The 22,559-nt window shown below is 41.4% G+C and overlaps 1 protein-coding gene and 1 pseudogene across 3 annotated transcripts in view; both read left to right on the top strand.

The window, feature by feature from the left end:
- The first annotated feature begins 9,422 nt into the window (after positions 1 to 9,422).
- Rab6a (RAB6A, member RAS oncogene family) overlaps positions 9,423 to 22,559 on the top strand; it is a 36,500-nt gene continuing 23,363 nt past the window's right edge. Inside the window, exon 1 of one of the 3 annotated variants that reach the window (XM_059270475.1) lies at positions 9,423 to 9,925. In XM_059270475.1, coding sequence (XP_059126458.1) covers positions 9,856 to 9,925 — 70 coding nt within the window. In that variant the 5' untranslated portion in view covers positions 9,423 to 9,855. Of the gene's footprint in view, positions 9,926 to 14,380; positions 14,406 to 22,559 lie in introns of those variants that run through there. The other 2 variants (XM_059270465.1, XM_059270485.1) reach the window with 2 other exon arrangements.
- LOC131895229 (cytochrome c oxidase subunit 4 isoform 1, mitochondrial-like) lies at positions 21,528 to 22,192 on the top strand (annotated as a pseudogene).

Here is a 22,559-nt window from a genome sequence, read left to right as displayed (position 1 = left end):
CTGCTACCCCACATCTAAGAACATTAAGAGGGGGCTGGAGAGATGGCTCAGCAGTTAAGAGCATTGGCTTATCTTACAGAGAACTGGGGTGCAAGTCCTAGAAGCCACACAGTGGCTCATAACTGTCTATTACTCCAGTCCCAGAGCATCTGAGTCCTCTTCTGGCCTCTGTAGACACAAGGTAGGCACATGGTACATAGGCATACATACATACATACATACATACAAGACTCTCATACACACAAAATGAGATAAAATAATTTTTAAAAAAGAATAGTCTGAGAAAAAGTAATTGGGAAGAAATCGCAAGAGATTAGGGGTAAAGTCAGGAGAGGAAAATGGTGACAAGAAAGCCACAGAAGGACAAAATATCAAAAAGAAAGAGATATCAAATACAGTTGAGCCAAGGACAGAAAAGCATGCCTTCATCTGCTACCAGAATATATAATACCCCTCAAAACTGACTTAGCGATGCGAAGGGTCCCAGAGTTCCTTTAATTGTCTTTTCAAGAGTTGTTGGGGATCATTAAATTCCATTAAATTCTTAACAGGAGGCAAAACAAGAGCACAAGCATAGCAAATTACTATTGATTTACAATCATACGATAAAGCAAATCTGGAAATATAAATTATATAATTATTATTTTAATTATTTTTGTTTTTCTGAGACAGTGTTACATGTAGCCTAGACTTGGTCAAATTCAAAATACAGCCACGGCTGACCATGAACTCTTGATCTTCCTGAGTGTGTGTGTATATGTGTGTGTGTGTGTGTGTGACAGGACTCAACAACAAAGAGACTAGCAATGCATTTCAAATGGTCAAAGCTGTGGCCATGATTTAGTAGCTGAAGCATGAGGTCCTGGGTTTGGATCTCCAAACACCACACAAAATAGGATGTGTAGGTCTATAATCCAGAGCTCCTACAGTGAGATAGGGGTGGAAACAGAAAAAGCCCTGAAGCTCGAGGGCCAGCTAGTCTGGTGTACAACAGTGAGCAACAAAGGACAATAAGCAGATGCAATAAAGTTATCAAATGGCTTTACCTCTATATTCATTTTAGTGTCACATTTAGTTGACTTTTTTCACACAGTAGACTTTTTGTCACACCATTAGACTGACGGACACTCAAGAACAAGGGCCAGGTCTTTTTCTCTTTGCTGTCTCTAAGTGCAAACAGGAGTGTTAGTAGACAGCGATCAAAGTGTTTGTAGAATGAATAAGGAAATAACTACATATTCCAGGGCACAGCCTCATGTTGGAAATCAAACTGATAGGTTTAGCAGAGTGAACACTGGTGCTGGGCTGCCAAGGGGTCTTTTCTTTTTCTCTCTTCCTCTTGACACAGTCACAGGTTTGTGGCAACAAGCCATCTTTCTCCGGTCTCCACACACTTCTCTTGCAGTGATATTTGTAGGATAGATACATGACCTAATCTAGCCAATGAGATGTAATAGGGAGTTTCCTAGAGGGAGCTGGGAAATGTTTTCACTTAGAGATATAGAGGCTTTTCCTTTCTCAGGACTGGATAGTACTTTATTGTTTCAACTGGAGCTACGTCAATCATCTTGCCAGAACCTAACATCCAAGTCACAATTCTGAGGAAGGCAAGCAGAAAGACAGAAAGATAGATCTTGATCCTTATCAACATGGCTAAGGGTCATTAATCACCCCTGGAGTTGTCCTAGCCAGAGACTTGTGATTAACCCTACTCTTCACACCATTTAGAGTTAAGTGTTCTGTTTCTTCCAGATGAAAAGCTCCCACCAGGAGGTTCATGAATGGATTATATGTGTGTATGGGAAAGAGGGAGCTGTGTCTTTTTTTTTTCCCCATCATTAAAAGCCTGTGGAGGTCAGGCTTTAATGCCAGCGCTCAGGAGGCAGAGGCAGGCAGATCTCTTTAAGTTTAAGTCAGCCTAGTCTACATAGCAAGTTGCAGACCAGCCAGGGTTACGTAATGAGACCCTTTCTCAAAAAATAAAAAATGGCTGGTGGTGGTGGACATGCCTTTAATCCTAGCACTCGGGAGGCAGAGCCAGGCGGTTCTCTGTGAGTTCGAGGCCAGGTTGGTCTACAGAGCGAGATCCAGGACAGGCACTAAAAACTACACAGAGAAACCCTGTCTTGAAAGAAAAAAAAAAAAGAAAAGAAAAGAAATGTGTGAAGAGAAGAAGGTCTCTTTCTGTTTATAGAAAAGCGCATTCATGGAGCTCTCTGCCTTCTAACAGTACAAAGTAACAACAAAACACCCAGAGCATGTGAGAGGACTCAGACAGTGTGTGCAAAGCAAATACCACACTGTGTAAGGAGACTTAGCAATTATCTTCCCTTTTGAGTTCTTAAACTCCACTTTTATATTACTTATTATTATTATTATTATTATTATTATTATTATTATTATTATTGTCGAGAAAGGGTCTCCCTATGTAGACCTGGCTATCCTCAGAACTTGCTATTTAGATCAGGTTGGCCTCAAACTCACAGAGATCCACCTGCCTCTGCTTCCTGGATGCTGTGATTAAAGGTGTGTGCTACCACATCCAGCCCACACACTGACTTTGACAGTCTCAAACCAGGACAACAGAAATAGCACCTATATGTCAAGTGAAGCCAGGAAGAAAGAAAGTAGGATCAGTGAGATGAAAATATCTTATTCTGACTGCATTTTCAGCCTGACGTGAGAATTCTCTAACATGGTACCTGGTGTTTCACACTCCTGATCCTTTCTGGGCCTGTCTTAGCCAGTTGGCCTGCTTCTTGTTATTTTCCCCTTCAGTAAGCACTTTCTACCCTCTAGTTAGTTACTTCTGCTTAGTCTTTGTTTCTCAATGTAAAATATTACGGCTCTTGGGTAAAAAATATCAGAGCCTGAGTTTGCAGCTGAATTATTTTTTTGAAAAACTGGAATAGATTCAGAAAAGGAATGAGGTGGAAATATCTTGAATTCATCATCTTAGAACTGCAACTTTGTTCAGATTTTTCTCCCAAGATGTTGTTGCTCATTACGTCATTGGATAGTTCGAGCTACGATTTCTATAATGATTTCGATGCCTTATTCATTCATCTATTTAGTTAGTTAATTTTGAGATAGGGTCTCACTGTCTAGCCCTAGCTGGCTTAGAACTCACTTTATATACACCAGGGTAGTCTTTAATTCACAAATATATGTAAAGGCCTGCACCACCATTTGTGGCCTACCTTTTGATTTTTTATGTAATATAATAATATCCTAGTTAATTTGTGCTGTTCAAACGTGTGTGTGTGTGCACGCGCACGCACATGAGCGTGCACATGCACAGACAGGCAGGTTCTCTTGGCTTCTTTGCAAGCTGCAGTTTGCCTGCTGGTATTTCAGTGCGGCAGGGCTGTTCTGACTTTCTTGTCCTGAGATGCTGTGTTCTTTCTATAAACAGCAGGGAAAGCAGTTGTTCTCTTCCACTGCGAGGGTGAGTATCTCTTAGTAGCAGGTGGAGTGATTCATTCCCCTGGATGTCTTAGAGGAGATTTTATTTGTGGGGGAGAGAACAGGGAGAGGAATGCTCCGGCAATGTGTCAAGTTTTACACATTCTGGCCCTAGTATAATGAGGAGCAAGATCTTTCCCTGCTGAAATGGCAAAACCTGGAAGCAACACCCCAATTCTCAGGCTTGAAAAACCACATTATTCATAACATGGCCATGATTCACATGAACAGAACAAAATTGAATTATCAAAAATAGATTCTGTAGATCAATCTGTAGCAGAAATATCTTCTTAGCCGTGAGTTGGCTATAATTATAGGAAAGGTCATTCCATTTAAGTTCTATCACCCTTTCCTTCACTTTGACTAAATAATCTGTTAAAAAATGTTTTAAAAACTTTTTTATGTCTATGGGTATTTTGCCTGCATGTGTATCAGTGCACACTTGCATGCCTTATTCCTGGGGAGGCCAGAAGAGGACACCAGATACCTTGGAACTGGAGATACAGACAGTTGTGAGGGGCCATGTGGGTGCTGGAAATTGAACCCAGGTCCTTTGGAAAAGCAGCCAGTACTCTTAACTGCTGGGCCCAGCTCTCCAACTCCCACTAAATAATCTTTATTCTTGTCTCATGGTACATAATTATAGGTTACTCTACAGTTCAATATACTTGAAAAAGAGGATGGTTTCTTTTCCCTCTATGGGGCTTCTGTCTGTTTGTTTGGATGCTAGAGGTTGAACCCAGGGCCTTGCGCATGCTAATTACTGACAAAAGGTTTTAATATAAGGTACTCTTTTTTTCTGTATGGTCCTTTTGAAATGAGACAACTTAAACACACTTTATATAGTAATTGTACTCTTTTAATTGGCCTCCTTGAGTTATTGAGCATCCTTCATTTTTATGCTATTTATTGAACCACTATTATTTTTTAGCAATGATTACCACTGTAGAGTGGGTTGGATGGCCATCACATTTGATGGAATTTGAATTCCTGCCAGAGCTATTATTATTTGTTTCAAATACGAGCAATGTGGTTCCAGTCCTTTTACCTGGACATTTTTTCTCTTTCTATTGATTTCCTGCTTCTATAAGAGCAATAAATCTTTTTTAGAGAGTAGTAAACAGGAAAAGGCAGTTCCATCTTGATAACTACTACTATAGTATAGCTATGTACACAACATCACAGGCATAACATTCAAGAAACTGTGTTAGGGCTTTGAGAATCAAAGATGACAATTTCAGCCGGGCGGTGGTGGCGCACGCCTTTAATCCCAGCACTCGGGAGGCAGAGCCAGGCGGATCTCTGTGAGTTCGAGGCCAGCCTGGGCTACCAAGTGAGTTCCAGGAAAGGCACAAAGCTACACAGAGAAACCCTGTCTCGAAAAACCAAAAATAAAAAAAAATAAAAAATAAAAAAGATGACAATTTCATCTCTCATAATACAAAGAAATGTAAAGTATCTATATACCATAAAGACATTGTTAATTATAAGGACATTTATCATTTTACTAAAAAGAAATTCAGAGAAAGGCAAGTTCCAGAATTGATACATTGGCTCATGATCCCTCTGGCCTCCCTGATAGCTGTCATCAATGGGTTGATGTTTTACACTCAGTTACATATGAATGTTCACAAGAACTGTATTAACTATAACTATCGATTTCTTGAACAGTCATATCCAAAGGCAGAAAAACAGCAGGTTTTCTTCAACTGCACCTTTTTATTAAGGAATAAATTTTTGTCTTAAAACCCTCTAGGTCATCTCCTTCATTTCTGATTGCTTCAGATTATGTCATGTGCCTGTACCTTAGCTGAAGAAAAGTATGTGTGTTTTGTTTATTCTCAGGTGGGCAATTAATAGTGTCTACCATAAAGAATAATACAAGATCACTGGATGCGGAGGTACATGCCTCGAATCCTAGCACTTGGTAGACTGAGCAGGAAGATCAGGAGTTCCAGGCTTGCCTGAGCCACACAGAAAGACCCTGTTTCAAAAAAAGAAATCACAGACCTCTTTCATATGACATGGCAGCACAGGCCTTAATTCCCAGCACTTGGGAGGCAGGGGTAGGTGGAGCTCTGAGTTCAAAGCCAGCCTGGACTACATAGTGAGTTCCAGGACAGCCAGAACTACATAAAGAGACCCTGTCTCAAAAACAACAACAAAAATAAAAACAAAAGAAAGAAAGGAAGGAAGAAAGAAAGAAAGAAAGAAAGAAAGAAAGAAAGAAAGAAAGAAAGAAAGAAAAGATGGTGTGGAGGAAGAAAATTCCTCTCTGGGTGAAGAAAGTGAGTTACATTTTTATTACAATTGCTATATAAGATTCCTGGACATACTTACAGGTCTCAGATTACAGTTCTCCAAGAATAAATATATAAAAATAAAAGATAAAAAATACAGACCTCTAATTCCTTCTTCTCAGAAGTAATTTTCCAAGTGTTGAACCCTATAGCTCTTACTATGCACACAGGCACCTTTTAGACTGTTAAGATGTCTATAGCCATCGAGATGGCTGAGGAGGTAAAAATCCTTGCCATGGGAAGTCTGGCAACTTGAGTTAAATTCCTGAAACCCACAGTGGAAGGAGAGAACTATCTCCTGAAAGTTGTGCTCCACACATGCACAATAACAAAAATAATTTTTTTAAAAAAGATCTCTGTCTGAGCATTGTGGTACACACCTTTAATCCCAGCATCCAGGAAGCAGAAGCAGGTGGACCTCCGTAATTTTGAGGCCAGTTTGATCTACATAGTGAGTTTTAGGCCAGCTAAGGCTACCCAGTGAGGCTCTGCTTTAAAGAAACAAAAACCAGCGCTGGAGAGATGGCTCAGAGGTTAAGAGAACTGGCTGCTCTTCCAGAGGACCTGAGTTCAATTCCCAGCAATCACATGGTGGCTCACAAACATCTATAATGAGATCTGGTCCCCTCTTCTGGCCTGCAGGTATACATGCAGGCAGAACACTGTACACATTAATAAATAAATCTTCAAAAAAGAAAAAAGAAAAAAGAAAGAAACAAAAACTAAATTTAAAGAAAGAAAGATCTCTGCAGATGGGTTAAGGATACTCTTGACCCTGGGTTCAATTCCCCATACTCAGGAGAGGGGGATCTCCGAAGGCAAAATCTGTGACTTACATGGAGTAATTGGTAAGTATGACAGAAGCTTCAGAGGAGAATGAAGCCATACATGCATCAATGGAAAATGAAAGCTTAGCTGGATGCACCTGAGTCCCATCTCCTTTAGAGTGATACATTATTGCTTGAATTTTGGTTCAGCCAGGACAACACTGTGAGATCCAGGAAGACAGAGAAAGGGGACAAAAAGAGAGGCATCAACCTTTAAAATATTTGAGGTCAGAATTCTATTATACCAGCCTCTCTTCCTAACAGCCCAGCTGTCCAGGTGACTATAGAAACAAAGCAGCAGGAAGGAATTGATTCATAAAGTTCTGGAGGAAGTACAAAGCACTTAGACTCCTCAGATGTTACTCTAAAGGCTATTTCAGGAAACAAAGAAAACCTGGTACTTGTCAGAGACCAGCCACTCTCACTTTTGTGTGCAAAAGCATTTGAGAAGGAGTGTCTTGTTACTAACTGTTCTTTGTGTGCTAGGATTCTGGGTTACTGTTGGGGGTGTCCTATCTAACCTGCCAAGCTACTTGTAAAATCAAAACAACAACTTCAATTTCTCCCTCTTCCTCCTCCTCTTCTCCTTCCTCCTCCTCTTCCTCTTTTAAGACAGTGTCTTCTGCTGAAATTTAGGCCCACCTAATATTATTAATCATGTAACCCAGGCTTGACCTCCTGCTGGGATTATATCAAGAACCACCAGACTTGACTAGTTTTGTTTTTTAGACAAGGTTTTGCCAGGTAGTCCAGGCTGGTCTCAAACTCTCCATCATCCAGTACCAGCCACTAGAGTGCTAGGATTAAAGGTATGAGCCATTCATGTGATTTAAAATATTTTTAAAACTCAAATATCTATGTTATGACTCAGTTTTTACTTTTTCTTTTTAGATATATATTAAAAAGCCTGCCACTTGCCAGGTGGTGTGGCGCACGCTTTTAATTCCAGAACTAAGGAGGCAGAGGCAGGTGGGTGGATCTCTGTGAGTTCAAGCCAGCCTGGTCTACAGAGTGAGTTCCAGGACAGCTAGGACTACAAAGAGAAACCCTGTCCCTAAAAAACAAAAACAAAAACAAAACAAAACAAAACAAAAAATCCTGCCTCTTGGTTGAGAGGAACTGCCCGGAAGTAATTCTTTTTATTTTTAATTCTTTATTATTGATTGCTTGATTTGGTGCTAGGGTTGAACCCAAGGCTTTAAGCATGCTAAGGAAGTGCTTTATCCTGAGCTATTCCCAGCTCCAGACAGTACATTTTGGTAGAGAAGGTTCTAAGATATAGCCCTGTCCTTGGTAGGTCAGAATAGATGACACTTTCAGAACTTTTCTCTCTAAATTTATTTTCGGTCAGCCAGACATCCTGCATTTGGAAAGGTTCTTGCTTAGCCTTGTCATTAACGTGTATAAGATACTATACATAGACTTTTTTTATTAAAGCCTGAGAAGATTTTGATATGTTTTTAACTTAAACACTTTTACTTAATTTTTAAATTCATAATTTACTCTATTTTGTTTCTGTCTGATACTGTTTTCAGGGATTCCATTTTGATGAAAACTTACATTTAATTATATTTGTTATGTAATTGTCCACATTATGCTTAGTTCACGTTTTCTTATGGCATTCACCATTATCTTATTGGATCGTGAATCAGGTTGACAATCTGCAGAAAAATGGAAATGTTTCGAGTGGCTAATTTAAGGGAGGTCCACTCAAGCATAGGCAGAGGTCCTGCTTTAAGGGGAAATGATCTTTTAAACATTCCTTCCCCAGATATGAGATCTTGTTGAGGCTCCCCACTAGTATGTTGTGTGACCTTTTCCAAAGGGCCATCCCTATGTGGGCAGTCGTTTATCTCTAATATGAGGGGTTTGGTTTATATGACATCTAAACCTGTTTCTAGCATGTAGAAGATGGTCATCAAGTGACGTTACCGACACCTAAGAACAAGGGCCACTCAACAGAGGATCAAGCCAACAGACGCCAGAGAATTAGATGGCTTAACAATAAGGAGGTAACAGAGGTTCAAATAAGAAAACCTGGATTTCATTTCATGGCTATATGGATTTTGCAAGTCATTTCCTCCTGCTGGGCTCCAGTTTCCTCACCCACAAAATGGAGAAGACCTGCTTCTGGTAGTTATGAAACTCCACGGAGCAACGGAAGAGAATGTATATAGGAAGACGCCAAGCAGGGAATTACGTTTAGAAAGACAGAGCAAGTGGGTGAAAGGCAGAACTGAGGAAAGGCGAAGAACCAACGTTAAACGTTTATCACCTATGATACACCTTTGCACAACCCCACCCCACCCACGCATTGCTGCGGTCGTTTCACCTTGGTTCCGGCTCCGCCTCCGTCCCACCTCCTTTTCCCTCCTCCCTCCTCCAATCGTGCGCCACACTTCCTATGGCCGCCGGGGCCCTATGCCTTCCCCCCCCTTCCCCCTCCCTGCGCGAAGGTCGCGCGCGCTCTCGCGCCGCCACCTCACTCCGCGGCTGCCCGCTCTCCGCTTTTTCTGATTGGCTCCTCTTGTCAGTGACGTAAGCGTTCCTCCCCCCCCCTCCCCACTCCCCTCGCTTACCCGGAACTCGGTCCCGCCTCCTCCTGGCTTCTCCAGACGCCAGTCGAAACCTAAGCGGCCCCTTTCTCCGCCGCACAGGAGGAGCAGGGAGAGCCGGGGAAACCAGGAAGGCAGCGCCGGGGGCGCGCACGCGCACGCACGCACGCACGCACGCACGCCCGAGGCCGGCGGGGCGGCAGGCTCGCGCCCGGACTCGCCCCGCACCGCGCCAGAGGCTCGCGCACTCAGCGGGTTGGGCTGCGGTGGCGGCGGCGGCGGCGGCGGCGGTGGGAGTCCGAGCGCTGCGCGTGCTAGGTCCCAGACGCGTCTGCGGCGCTCGCCCCGCCACCCTCCTCCTCTCTCACCTCCGTCTCGGCGCCGCGTTCTGAGGGAAGGAACGGCGCTAGGCTAGCGAAGCCCGAGCGCACCCCTGGCTGCCTCCGACACCGCCCTGCGTCCCTTCGCGGCCGCGGGCCTCGCACGGTGCTAGGCGACTCTGCGGGGCGGCGGCGGCGGCGGCGGCTGCCGGTCGGTGGAGAGTCGCGTTCCCTTCAGCCTCGCCCCTCCGCCTGGCCCTCCTGCAGGGGCCGAGAGGACTCGGCGGCTGCCCTTCCGCTCGGCCCTCTTCGTCAGCCGGTTAGAGCTGCAGCGGTCTGGGAGAGGTCTGTGGGCTGAGGCGGCGGCGGCGGCTCCTCCGGCTCCATCATGTCCGCGGGCGGAGACTTCGGGAATCCGCTGAGGAAATTCAAGCTGGTGTTCCTGGGGGAGCAGAGCGGTGAGTGCGCGGCTCCCCCGCTCCTGGCAGCGGGCCGCGGCTTCCCCGCACCGCCCCCGGTGCGGCCCTTCTGGCCACTGAGGCTCCCCGCCGGCCTCGCTCCCCCCTCCGGCCCTTCTCCGCGGTCCTCTGCCTGCCTGCTCGCCCCCAGCTCCTCCTCGCTAGGATCCATCGGGCTTTTAGCTTGGACCCTAACCGGTCGCCGTCCCGACACCGCCGCCCGCAGCCAGGCCCTCTCGGGCCGCTCTGCCCTCCGCAGCCCTCACCCCGCCCAGCCCCCTGTCCATCCCTTTCTTCCTCGGCTCTGCGTGGTCTCCTTCACCCCTGCCGGCTTTCTGGAGCCCCACCCTTATGCCTTGCTCTTTTTCCCGGTTCCCACTGGAGCTGCAAGTGAGGTCCCACTCCGGGAAGCCCCCCCCACTCTGGGGAACAGGCCCCTCTTCCACCTTGGCTGAAGGAGGGTGGGATCTGGGCGTTGTTTTCCCCTGAGGCTTTGCTCCGAGTTGTACCGGTCTCCCGGAAGGTGGGAAGTGGTGGGCATAGAAAAAAACAATTCTCGCCCAGTTTTCACCTAAATGAAGAATTAGTTAGGGTCAGAGAGTTAATGTATTCAACTCGAAGCGACTTGAAAAGAGGTGGCGTTGGCAGTGACGATTTTTGCCCCTTGGGTAGGGACTGGTTGGAAAACCCTGTTTCTTTGGATTTTCATCATTGACGATTCTTTTGGCAGTGTTGATGCCTTTTCGATCTCTGCCAGATGCTATGTCATGATCAGTTTACTTCGAATTTTTCTCACCTGACTTCCATTTTTTCTCGTTTCAACATGAAACATCATTTGAGTATCTTCATGATGATACAAGCAGGGATCAACGGGTGAAATGTTAATTATTTTTTTCTTGAGTGTTTTCCAATTACATATTTATGATGCATGTGAGAAAGGCTTCAAATAATAAACATCTTTGTTTTGTAGGCTTGCCTGTGGGTCATAGGGTAGTAATAGATCCGTCGTCTAGCTCTCTAAATTAGATTTGAATACCATTTGAGCTAACTGATTATTTTATACTTAATATTTTGTAGGGTCTTGTGAGTGAAATTGTAGTGTCATTTACCTGGTCAAGGTTCTGCAGTCACTGTATTTCCTATTAGCTACAGGGTCCTAATTTTGTGATGGTTGTCATTAAGATTATATGTGCCAACAGCTTTATTCTGTGTTATACAAACGACGATTCAGATATTATAATCTTCCTTTTTCCCTCCATGTTTTTTCATGACAACCATTAAAATTCAGACACTGGGGGATTAGTTCCAAGTAATCAAACATGGAATGCCTACTGGTATTTTAGATGAAGTTATGGAAAACATTATTTCGAGTGGAAACTGAAAATATTCTTAGGTTTGATTATTAGCTTAAACTATTTATACCAATTTGGAGCTTTATAGCAAGTTAACACTGGTGGTAATTTTGCCTTCAGCTGGACCTGGGAAATAATTTTTCTTCTTGTGTGTTTAGTTTTGACTTCCTTACAGCCTTGTAAGATGGAAAGATCATGTCTCCCTCCTGTTTACTTATGGATATTTAAGTATAGATGTTTCCAGGCCAGCAAGATGGCTCAGTGAGTAAAACAGGTTCTCACCACCACGCTTGACAACCTAAATTCAAAGAAGGGGAGAACTAACTCCCAAAAGTTGTCCTCTGATCTCCATGAACACCCACCTACAATTAAAAAAAATAAAATAAAATTACAATTTTTAAAATACACATTTCCTTAGATGAGTAACTTGATGAAACCTATGAAGCTGATCCTGATTCAGTTAGTGTTACATGGCAGTTTCAGGACAGTCCCATACATAAAATGAAGTTCATTGGTCATTATTAATAAATAGGTTTGAATGTACTTATTGTGCAGTCTAGGGAGCTTGTTGACCCGCCTCATATTGTGTACTGGACTACTTAGTTTGCATAAAATCCGTTAATCTTTCTATTGAAGTTTTTAGCATGATGAGAGATCTTAACTTGTACTATGTCCAGGTATCCTTTGAATCTCTTGAGTGTTTATGTTGTAAGTATTAGAGTTTTATGACTTCTAATTTCTTTTTCATTACTTTTTTTTTTTTCAAGGTAGAGTTTACATTCTGGTAGCTTAGGCTGGCCTCAAATTTGGAATCCTCCTGCCTCAGCTTCTGAGTACTGGGATTTCAGGGGTGAGCTACGAAATCCATTTTATTTTCATTTCTTTTTTTCCTATTTTGAAATTAATTTCTTTTTTAGGCAGTCTCATGTAATGAGGCTAGCCAATAAACTATATAGACAAGGCTTGCCTTGAATATCTGATGCTCCTGCCTCCACCCAAGTGGCTGGGATTACAGATGTTTGCCACTATGTTTGGTTTTATGTGGTACTAGATGAGCACTATACATACTGAGCTATATCCTCAGCCACTAGGAAATTTTTTTTAAGTTGGCAAACAAAGTAATGTGTTTCAATACAGTTTTTTCATATTTGTGTGTGTGTGTGTGTGTGTGTGTGTGTGTGTGTGTGTGGACAGAGAGAGACAGTCTTGCTGTGTAGCCCAGCCTGGCCTTGAAGGTATGAGATCTTGCATCAGCCTCTCAGGTTCTGTCATTTCTTTCTTTAGATAACTTATCAACTATTCTCTTCCATGCATTCCCTGCCTTCCCAAGTGGCTACTAAATAAATGTCTTGTTAGATTTAGCTATGTATGTATGTGTGTGTTTCTATATGTTAGCACAGTTTTAGATTTACAGAAAATAAGATAGTACAGAGGATACCTATGCATCCTGCACCCTGTTTTCAGCTAATGCCTTACATTAGTAAGGTACATTTGTAAAATTGTTGGCTCAATATTGATTTCTTATTAACTAAAATTCATTGTTTATTTGGATTTCCTTAGTTTTAAAAACTCCATCTTTTTCTGCTTCAGCTTTCCTTCCAAGATACCACATTAAATTAAGTTGTTATATCTCCTTAGATTTCACTTGCTTACTTTAGAGTTATGTTTGCATGCTTTTTGCTGTTTAGAACTGTGAGGTTAATTATCTTTTGAGGTCATCATATTGCTAAGTAGTGCCATCCAATAGTTTTGACACTGAAAGATTGATTTCTGTCTTCACGGTCAGTGTCTGTAGTTTTCTTATGCATTAGCAAAGATCTGTAGAGTCTATGTTACATTGATGTAACTTGCTATGAATTATTTATTTTTAGGTCTGTTAGAATTCACAATTCAGCTTCTAAAGACTGTACTCTTTGGCATAGCCTTCTTTGTTTCCTTAATAGCATTTACCACGTTTATAATATTTTGTGTGTTTGTTTTGTCTGTTTTCCAAGGCAGAACAGAATGCAAGTTCCATAAATAAAAATTATCATCTTTGTTTGTTCATTGAACCCCTGTTGCCTAGCATATAACTAGTCTCATGGTAGCTGCTCAGAAATATTGGGTGACAGGACAATAGTTAAATGTAATAGCAGCCAAAGCTAATTGCCTATATTTTTTGTTATGGTAAAATCTGTGTTTTCCCCCTCGTGCAGTTAATAGTTTAGTAATAACGTTGTATACTCACATTATTTGATTATATACAAGGATACTCCAAATGCTGGAGTTTGGATAGGGGAACTAGTAATTTAGAGGCTTAACCATTTCACTAAAAAAGCATTTATCTGCATATTACACTTTTTTTTTTCTTTTTGGGTTAAAGTTTTTTGTTAAAGCTATTAATTTATTTGCTGTTAGTATAATTTGTAGAAGTATGTCACATAATGCAGATGATATAGTCACATGATTTTTATTTAGCTTTTCAAATGAAAGATATTCTGCTCTATAATGAAGATGAATTGCTTCAGTACTTGACAGATCTAGTTAATGGCATGAATCTTGACAATTTTCTCTTTATTTTAGTAGTATGTGATAAAGGAATGTTAAACTACATAAGTCCTAAAATCTCCTTCAGGAGAATCTTTTGTTATTATCAGGCTATTGTCTGGAAGTCCAGAGGGACTTTTAGGAATGTCATTAAGTGGTTTACAATGATTTTTACTGCAAATGTAATTGTTATTGATTATTAGGAAATATGATGGCAAGGAGACATGCATACCTAATACTGCTTTTTTCACTTCATAATACCTTTTTTCTGTCAACATTTTTAACTACAATGTATTAGATAGGGAAAAAGTGTCAAGAGGCTAGTGATATTGAACACTGTAATAGTATAGTATAGGTCACCCTCTTGCATTGGGTATTGAGTATTCTCTGAAAATTCCTTATGGATAGGGTCTATTAAACCACTTAAAGTTTTTCAGTAAAGTGCTTAAGTGTTTATTAAGCACTCTATTTTCCAGACGTCTTAGAAAAATTTTTACATTTAATTTTCATAGTAGCACTATATACAATTAGTCCTGTTTATTGTTTTTATTTTATAGATAAGGAAGCTGAAACATAAAAAGATGTTGAGTAATTTGCCAAAGGTCAGTGGCCAGTACTAACATAGGAAACTTGTACGTTGTGCTCTTAATCACTATCAAGTTTTAAGGTTTAAAAATAAGATACAGAAAATATTTCCATTGGGACTCTTTAATTTGCAAAATGAAGCTACAAGAAGGACAAAATGGCCTGATAACTATCTAATCTAGTAGCTCTCAAACTGATCTACTGACCTCCAGAGATCTCACAAGAACCTGCAAGGGGGAGGGAATCCATAAACCCCATAGGGGTCCAGAATATTAAGATATTGTATGCTTTTCCACTCTTATTACCTTATAAGTAAATAGTGTGGTTTCTTAGAGCCTACCTGGTATGTGACACATGTCAGAAGCAGCTGTAAGAATATAACCGTCTTCTGTTGAGTTAAACATTAAGGAATTTTGCAAATAATTTAAAATATGCCACTCTCATTAAGTTTTTGTTTGTAAAATAGTTCTTTTCATAAAAATTATATTGACATGCAATGAGATTTATTACTATTTTAGATCTATTAAGTACTTTTAATTTTTCATAGTTAGATTTCAGTATAGTGAATACTGATGCAATCTACATGAACAGAATTCTTTAGTGTCTTCAACAGTTTTTAAGAACTACCAATTCGCCGGGCGGTGGTGGCGCACGCCTTTAATCCCAGCACTCGGGAGGCAGAGGCAGGTGGATCTTTGTGAGTTCGAGGCCAGCCTGGTCTACAGAGCTAGTCCAGGACAGACTCCAAAGCTACAGAGAAACCCTGTCTCGAAAAACCACAAAAAAAAAAAAAAAAAAAAAAAAAAGGAACTACCAATTCAGCTGGGTGGTGGCACATGCCTTTATTTAATCCCAGCACTCGGGAGGCTGAGGCAGGTGGATCTCTGAGTTCGAGGCCAACCTGGTCTACAGAGTGAGTTCCAGGACAGCAAAGACCAAACAGAAACCCTGTCTTGGGGGGGGGGGGGGGGGAGTCTTGTGTACATAGTGAATTTAGATTGCAGGAGGCACCTTTGTTTTGTTTTTTTTTTTTGGAGACAGGAACTCACTGCCTAGCACTGTTTGACCTTGAGTTTACTACATATGCTGGGCTATCTTCAAATTTACAGAGATTGTCCACCCTTTGCATTTCCAGTGCTGCGATTAAAAGCATGCCCCACCATGCCCTGCTAATTTTCTTTTTTCTTTTTTTTTTGGGCGGGGGGGGGGGGGGGGAGGCGTGGTTAGCAAGACAGGGTTTCTCTATGTAGCTTTGTGCCTTACCTGGATCTCACTCTATAGACCAGGCTGGCCTCGAACTCACAAAGATCCGCCTGCCTCTGCCTCCCGAGTGCTGGGATTAAAGGCATGCGCCACTAATTTTATTTTTATGTGTATGAATATTTTGCCTGTATGTATATATGTAAACCATGGGCATGTCTGGTGCCCTCTTGAGTCCAGAAGAGAGTGATAGATCTCTTGGAATTAAAGTTACAGACAGTTGGGAGCTGCCGTGTGGGTAGCAGAAACCAAATCTTCATCCTCTAAAAAAGCAGCAAGTGCCCTTAACCCCACTGAGCCATCTGTCTGGCCACATAGGTTTTTGTAAATTCGTCTCCTTTTTTTTTGTCTGTGTCCTGTCTGAAGTCCTCAAAAACAGTAATCAAAAAATTACTGATTTTTGACTGTCTTGCTTCTATTTAAGAGATAAACACTAATTTTTTTATTTTTTACCTGTTCTATAGATAATATTGGATTTCACTTGTAGGCCCATTTGAGTTATTTTTTGCAGTGCAGGTTCTAATGTTAGGTCTTTAGTTCTTGTTGGCCATATTTCCTGTAGAATTACTACCTTTCTGGACAGAATAATCCTGGTTGACATTATTGTTTCTCTCACATGCCCCCCTCTTCCCCCGTGTGGGGGGTGTGTGTGTGTGTGTGTGTGTACACGCGTGTGCATGCACATGCCGCAGGTCAGAAGACAACATTGGATGTTGTCAGGTCTTGTCCTCCCTGTTTTTAAGACAGGGTCTCTCATTGACTTGGCTCTCTGGTCAGGCTAAGCTGGCTGACAGGCCAGGGAGCACCAAGAAACCACCTGCTTCTTCCTCCCCAGTGCTAAGATTATAAGATGCCTACATGGCTAGCCCCTCTTCTCTTTTAAACCTTGCTTTTGGGGATCAACTCAGATCCTCTTGCTTGCTTGTGCAAGCACTTTACTGAGTGAGCTTCTTCCCAGCCCACTATTACTGTTTTTGTCAGTTTGGGGAGGTAGGCTGGAGGAGGCAGTGTCTCACTGTTGTGTAGTGCTGAACGTTGAACCGTGGACTTTATACATACTAACTAGGCAAGTGTTTTCCTAACTGTGCCATATTCTCAGCCCCAGCAAATGGATTTCTGTCCCTGTGTTTTTGTCAGTCTCCCCACGTACACATGTAGCACAAGCTGATCTGGAACTTGGGATATTTCTGCCATAGTCTCATGAGTGCTAGTACTACCAGTATGAGCCACCATGCTTGGGTTATGACTTTCTTGTTCATAGCCATACTTTTAGCTTATTGTGTAGAGAATAGCAGCACTCAAAAGAATTTTAATAATTTAATTACCTTTTTTTAAAGTAGTGAAAAGCAGAAAATGGAGACTTACTCAATGTATGGTGTGTTTGAATAGTTAAAGTCAGGGATTGGAGAGATGGCTCAGTGGTTAAGAGAGTTGTTCTTCAGAAGACCCTGGTTTTGTTCCCAGCACCCACACTGCAGCTCACAAGTATCTCTAACTTCATTTCCAGGGGATTCACCAGCCTTCGCTGGACTCTTCCAGTACCAGGCACACAAGCGACGCACAGACATATACGTAGGCAACACACCTATACTTATAAAATACTAATTTTTAAAAAAGAATACCTGTAGTTTCTGCGCTCACAAGGTTGAGGCCAGCCTGGTCTACAGTGTGAGATCTATGGGGGTCTTTTTTAAGTTAATTTGTGGTTTAGCCATATGTGTTTTGCATTCTTAAGATAATTGTAACACTTGTAATTCCAGCATTTCAGAGGCTGAAGCATGAGGATTTCAAGTTCAGTGCTAGCTTTGGCTATATAGTGAGCTTTTCTAAAAACAGCAACAGTAACAAAAAACTCATACTTAATATGAATTAATTGATCAAAGTTAAGAAAGGGGAATATAATGACTCAAATTCAGGTATACAGTCAGACCCTGTCTCAAAAAGCCAGAAGCTAAGAATATAGTTCAGAATAGAGTTCTTGATCTGTTTTTTATTTCTAGCACCATAAAAAGTAATAGAAAAACAAAGATGACAGCATCATCATTGTATTTAAGAAAACTAAACTCTGCTGGGCGTGACAGCCCATGCCTTTAATCTCAGCACTAAGGAGGTAAATAGAGATGGGCCAGCCTGGTCTAGATAGTGAGTTCCAGGCCAGCCAGAGCTAAGGAGAGAGACCCTGTCTCAAAACCAAAACAACTAGCCAAAAAGGAAACTAAATCTTAGCTCTGCCAGCTTATAAATTAATGTGTGTGTGTGTGTGTGTGTGTGTGTGTGTGTGTGTGTGTGTTTTCTACCTCCTTGAATTTTAGTGCTGTGGATTAAACCCTAGGGCCTGGCTCATGCTAGGCACATAGCATACTACTGAACTCTTTACCCATAGCCCCACAGATTATGTGGAAAAGATAGATAGGATAGTATGTGGGGAAGAGGGTTGAGATTAAGGCTACCATGCTCTTTCCAATCCTTGCACACCTCTATGTGTTTAGCAATCCAGAGCCTCTCCAGTTCCTGTCTTTTAAAATTTTTATAAGGAAGATTCTCTACTTTGGCTATTACTGTTTAGCTTAACCCTCTGTTTCTGTTCCCTTCCTAAAGATGGGGCTAAAAGTTCCAACTCTAATCATATGATTGGTTCTGGCTACTAGTTTCTCATCCTTGGGATTCTCAGAAGTCACCTTATTGACATTAAGTTAGGGTTTAGGGTTTATTACAAATAATAAAAAATGGTCCATTCAGTTTTATTACTTCTGTCATAAGAAAAATACAAGGGCTTTACAAGCTATGTACCTTAAACTTGGAAGAAGACAAAAATACACATTTTTAAAATTTATGTTCTATCCCTAAGTTCATGTTAAGGTCATAATTTGCAGTGTCTTAGCATGTGAGGAGTTTTGGAGAAATAGTTAAGCTAATACTGGAGAAATTTAACCACATTTGTACTGAGGGGGAAATACCAGACGTTTGAGATCATATTGAAGCTTCTGTGCACTAAGGAAGGCCAAGGATTGGCCAAAAAAACAGAAGAAGGTCTGGAAAAGGATTAGAGCAGGTTCACCCTCAGAAGGAATCAACACTGCTAATACTTTAACTTGTGAAAAAATTAATTTCTATTGCTTAAGCTACTTGTTCTTTATTATGGCATCTCTAGCAAATTATGTGTAATGTTATTTTTGCAACAAAAACCCCATCTTAGCACTTCCTGACAACTGTAACAGTAAATATTTAATCTTCATTTACTGTAAAACTAACATTAAAAAAAAATTCTATGTGTGTGGGAGTTTTGCCTGTATGTATGTCTGCACCATATATGTCTCTGGTGCCTGTGGAGACCAGAAAAAGGTGTGGTGGGATCTCCTGGGATTTCAGCTATGACAGTTGTGAGTTGTCATATGAATGTCTGGGAATCAAACTAGAGTCGACTGTGAGCTACCATGTGCATGCTTCTATCAAACCAAGGTCCTCTGGAAGAGCAGCTGCTGAGCTGTTCTCTCTCCAGCTTCACTACTAACATTTTTTTTTAAGTAGTCAAACTGGACCCCTCCCCCCTTTTTTAAAAAAATTAAATCCAGCTTTGTTCTTATTTTCAGGTATTGGTGTATTTGTTTTCATATGTAATACTGTTAACTAATATTCGGTTATTTGATATGTCTATCTGTCCTGTTGTGAATGCTTAACAATTTTAATTCATTTAATTCTAAGAGCTTTTCCGAGTGATTGGTTTCTGGACTGGAACAAGGAAAATATAAGATGTTCCTGGAGTTTCTGGTCATGGCAAAATGTAAGGAGGTGCTTAAAAGAGGAAGGGAGCATGTTGAGAGGGCTGAAGAGCAGTGACAAAGTATTTACTGAATATGTGCAAGGCCTTGGGTTTGATCTTAGCACCACAAAACAAAACTAGAGCCATTCTAAAAATGTTCCCAGTAGAAAAAGCTGAAATACTTTTAGCAACAAAATAATTATAGTATTGGTCTGAACTTACAGAATTAAAAATTTATGAGTCCATGTTACTCTAAATTTTTAAGAGGAAAGGAAAGTTTTATTCTTACAAAAGACACCTAATTAAGGGCTGACAAGATGGCTCAGTGGTCAAGAGCTCACTGGCTGCCCTTGAACCAAGGTTTGATTCCTAGTACCCACATGGGGATAGATTCAACAATCTGTAATTCCAGTCCGGGGGATCAGACACCCTCTTCTGGTCCCTGAGGGCATTGCATGCACGTTGTATACTAACATGCAGGCAAAACATCCATACACATAAAAATAAATAAATAAAAATTTAAGAATAGGGGCTGGAGAGATGGCTCAGAGGTTAAGAGCACTGGCTGCTCTTCCAGAGGTCCTGAGTTCAATTCCCAGCACCCACATGGTGGCTCACAACCATCCATAATGAGATCTGGTGTCCTCTTCTGATGTGCAGGCATACATGTAGGCAGAACATTGTATACATAATAAATAAATCTTTAAAAAAAAAAAAAAATTTAAGAATAGTTCTAATTAATAAATATGATTAGAAGTAAGGTAGATAGAAAAATTTCCATTAGAACACTAGTAATAAAGGCTGTCGATAAGGTTCCTTTGATGAAAGCTAAAATTAGTGGACAGAGTTTGAGAACAGAGTATTTGCTTAAGTTGAAACACTGAAGATAAGTCATATATGAAAGAATTTCCTGACTGAAGTTGTGGAAATACTAGAGTGAGTTTGAAAGCATCTGAAGAATGTTTTATTTTTTCAAGTAGACAAATTCTTTTTTTTGAGGAGATGGAGATTTTTCAAGACAGGGTTTCTCTGTGTAGCCTTGGCTGTCTTGGAACTCACTCTGTAGACCAGGCTAGCCTCGAACTCACAGAGATCTACCTGCCTCTGCCTCCTGAGTGCTGATCAAAGGTGTGCACCATCACCACCCAACTTGACAAATTCTTTTTCGAAGAGCTGATTCCACAGATTCAGGAATATCCCTTCAATATTGAACAGATAATGCTCTATAGAATAATTATTGATAATTAAATATTCACTATTTATTAGTTTTAATTGGTGTTCTTTGCCTCAGTATAAAAAAAAATCTTCCTTTTTTTTTAATTTTATTTTATGTGCATTGGTGTTTTGCCTGCATATTTGTCTGTGTGAAGGTGTCAGATCCCCTGGAACTGGAGTTACAGTTGTGAGCTGCCATGTGGTTGCTGGGAATAGAACTCAGGACGTCTGCAAGAACATCCAGTGCTCTTAACCACTGAGCCATCTCTCCAGCCCCTTAACCTTTTTTTTTTAATTAGAATATCCTAATCACATATTTTTACTTGATTCGGTGTTACATAAGCTATTATAATGATGGGATAGGAAGAAAAACATTACAGAATTTAATGTTGTGTGAAGCTTGTTTCCATAGGAAGGAGTATTTACCTAAGCTAAAGGTAATTGATCAGTCACTTGGAATTTATTCTTATGAAAGGCAATGGTTTTCAAATACTATTTATGGAACTGACTATATTAGATTCCTATACAGAATGTTTTTAGAATATAAAATGCTAGGGCTGGAGAGAAGCTCAGCAGTTAGAGCATCGGCTGCTTTTCCAGATTCTCTGTCCTCAACGGGCAAAACACCCACATACGTGAAACAGGTGATTTTAAAAATCTGAAATCTCGGCTGGGTGGTGGTGGTGGTGGTGCACAACTTTAGTCCCAGCACTCGGGAGGCAGAGCCAGGCGGATCTCTGTGAGTTCGAGGCCAGCCTGGTCTACAGAGCAAGATCCAGGACAGGCACCAAAACTATACAGAGAAACCCTGTCTGGGGGGGTGGGGAGGGGGGTCTGAAATCTCCCAGTCACAGGCAACTGGGGCGTAGAGGGTAGTCATAGTCACCAGAACAGCAGTGGCAGAATGTTGGTGGCTACCAGGGTACTTAGCCTAATTGGCAAGAGAGCCATTTCCACCTCTGTGTGTGTTTGAGCACATGAAAGTGTTGTGAAGAGTGAAGACTATGCTCTCCCTATTTATGTTGATAAGCATGACTACCCCTTGCCTGATGTGGCCCATGTTAGGCTGCTCTCTGCCAGCCAGAAAGCCCTGAAGGAGAAGGCTGGTTGGGGCAGCTTGTCCAGAGATGAGAAAGTCCAATTATACCACATCCAGTTTTAACTAGAGCTTTGCTGAGATAAACAGGAGTATTAACAAGTGGAAGACAGTTGTGGGCATAGCTCTTATTCTGATGTGGGAGAAACACTATGTGTACAGCCCCATCCCTCCTACCTTTGATCGAGACTGGGTGGCCAAGCTGATGATGGACGTGAAGGTCAACCCCATTCAGGGCTTCTCCACCAACTGGGACTGTGATAAGAACGAGTGGAAGAAGTGAGACCCCCCCCCACTGCTTGCCAGCTTCCTCTCCTCAGTCGGCATTCTGGAAGCTTCTGTGTCCAATGGTCCATGTTATTAATGACCAGTTTATGTGAATTTTTTTTTTTTTTCGAGACACAGTTTCTCTGTGTAGCTTTTGGAGCCAGCCTATCCTGGTAATTTATCCATTTTCATTGTATTCCGCTAATCTAGAGCATAGAAGTCTTTGTGTAGTGTCTTCAGTTTCTTTTTTTTATTGATGATCTTTTACTTTCTTCCTTAGGTTTATTACTAGATACTTGAATTTTTGGGCGGGGTGGTGGTGGAAAGTTGGCTCAGCAGTTAAGAGCATTGGCTGCTTTTCCAGAAAACCTGGATTCACCTCCCAGCACCTACTCACATGGTAGTTCACAACCATCTGTAACTGTGGTCACAGGGGATCCAGTACCCTCTTCTGACCTCCCTGGGTGCCAGGCATGCAAATGTCACACTGACATGTATTCAGGCAAAACACCCAAATATATAAAAATAAGTAAATAGAAAAGATGAAAACAGTTTGTTCCTTTAAATTTTTAA

The sequence above is a fragment of the Peromyscus eremicus genome, chromosome 1, assembly GCF_949786415.1.
Source record: "Peromyscus eremicus chromosome 1, PerEre_H2_v1, whole genome shotgun sequence".
Lineage (NCBI taxonomy): Eukaryota > Metazoa > Chordata > Mammalia > Rodentia > Cricetidae > Peromyscus > Peromyscus eremicus.
This window is presented reverse-complemented; position numbering and strand designations above follow the sequence as displayed.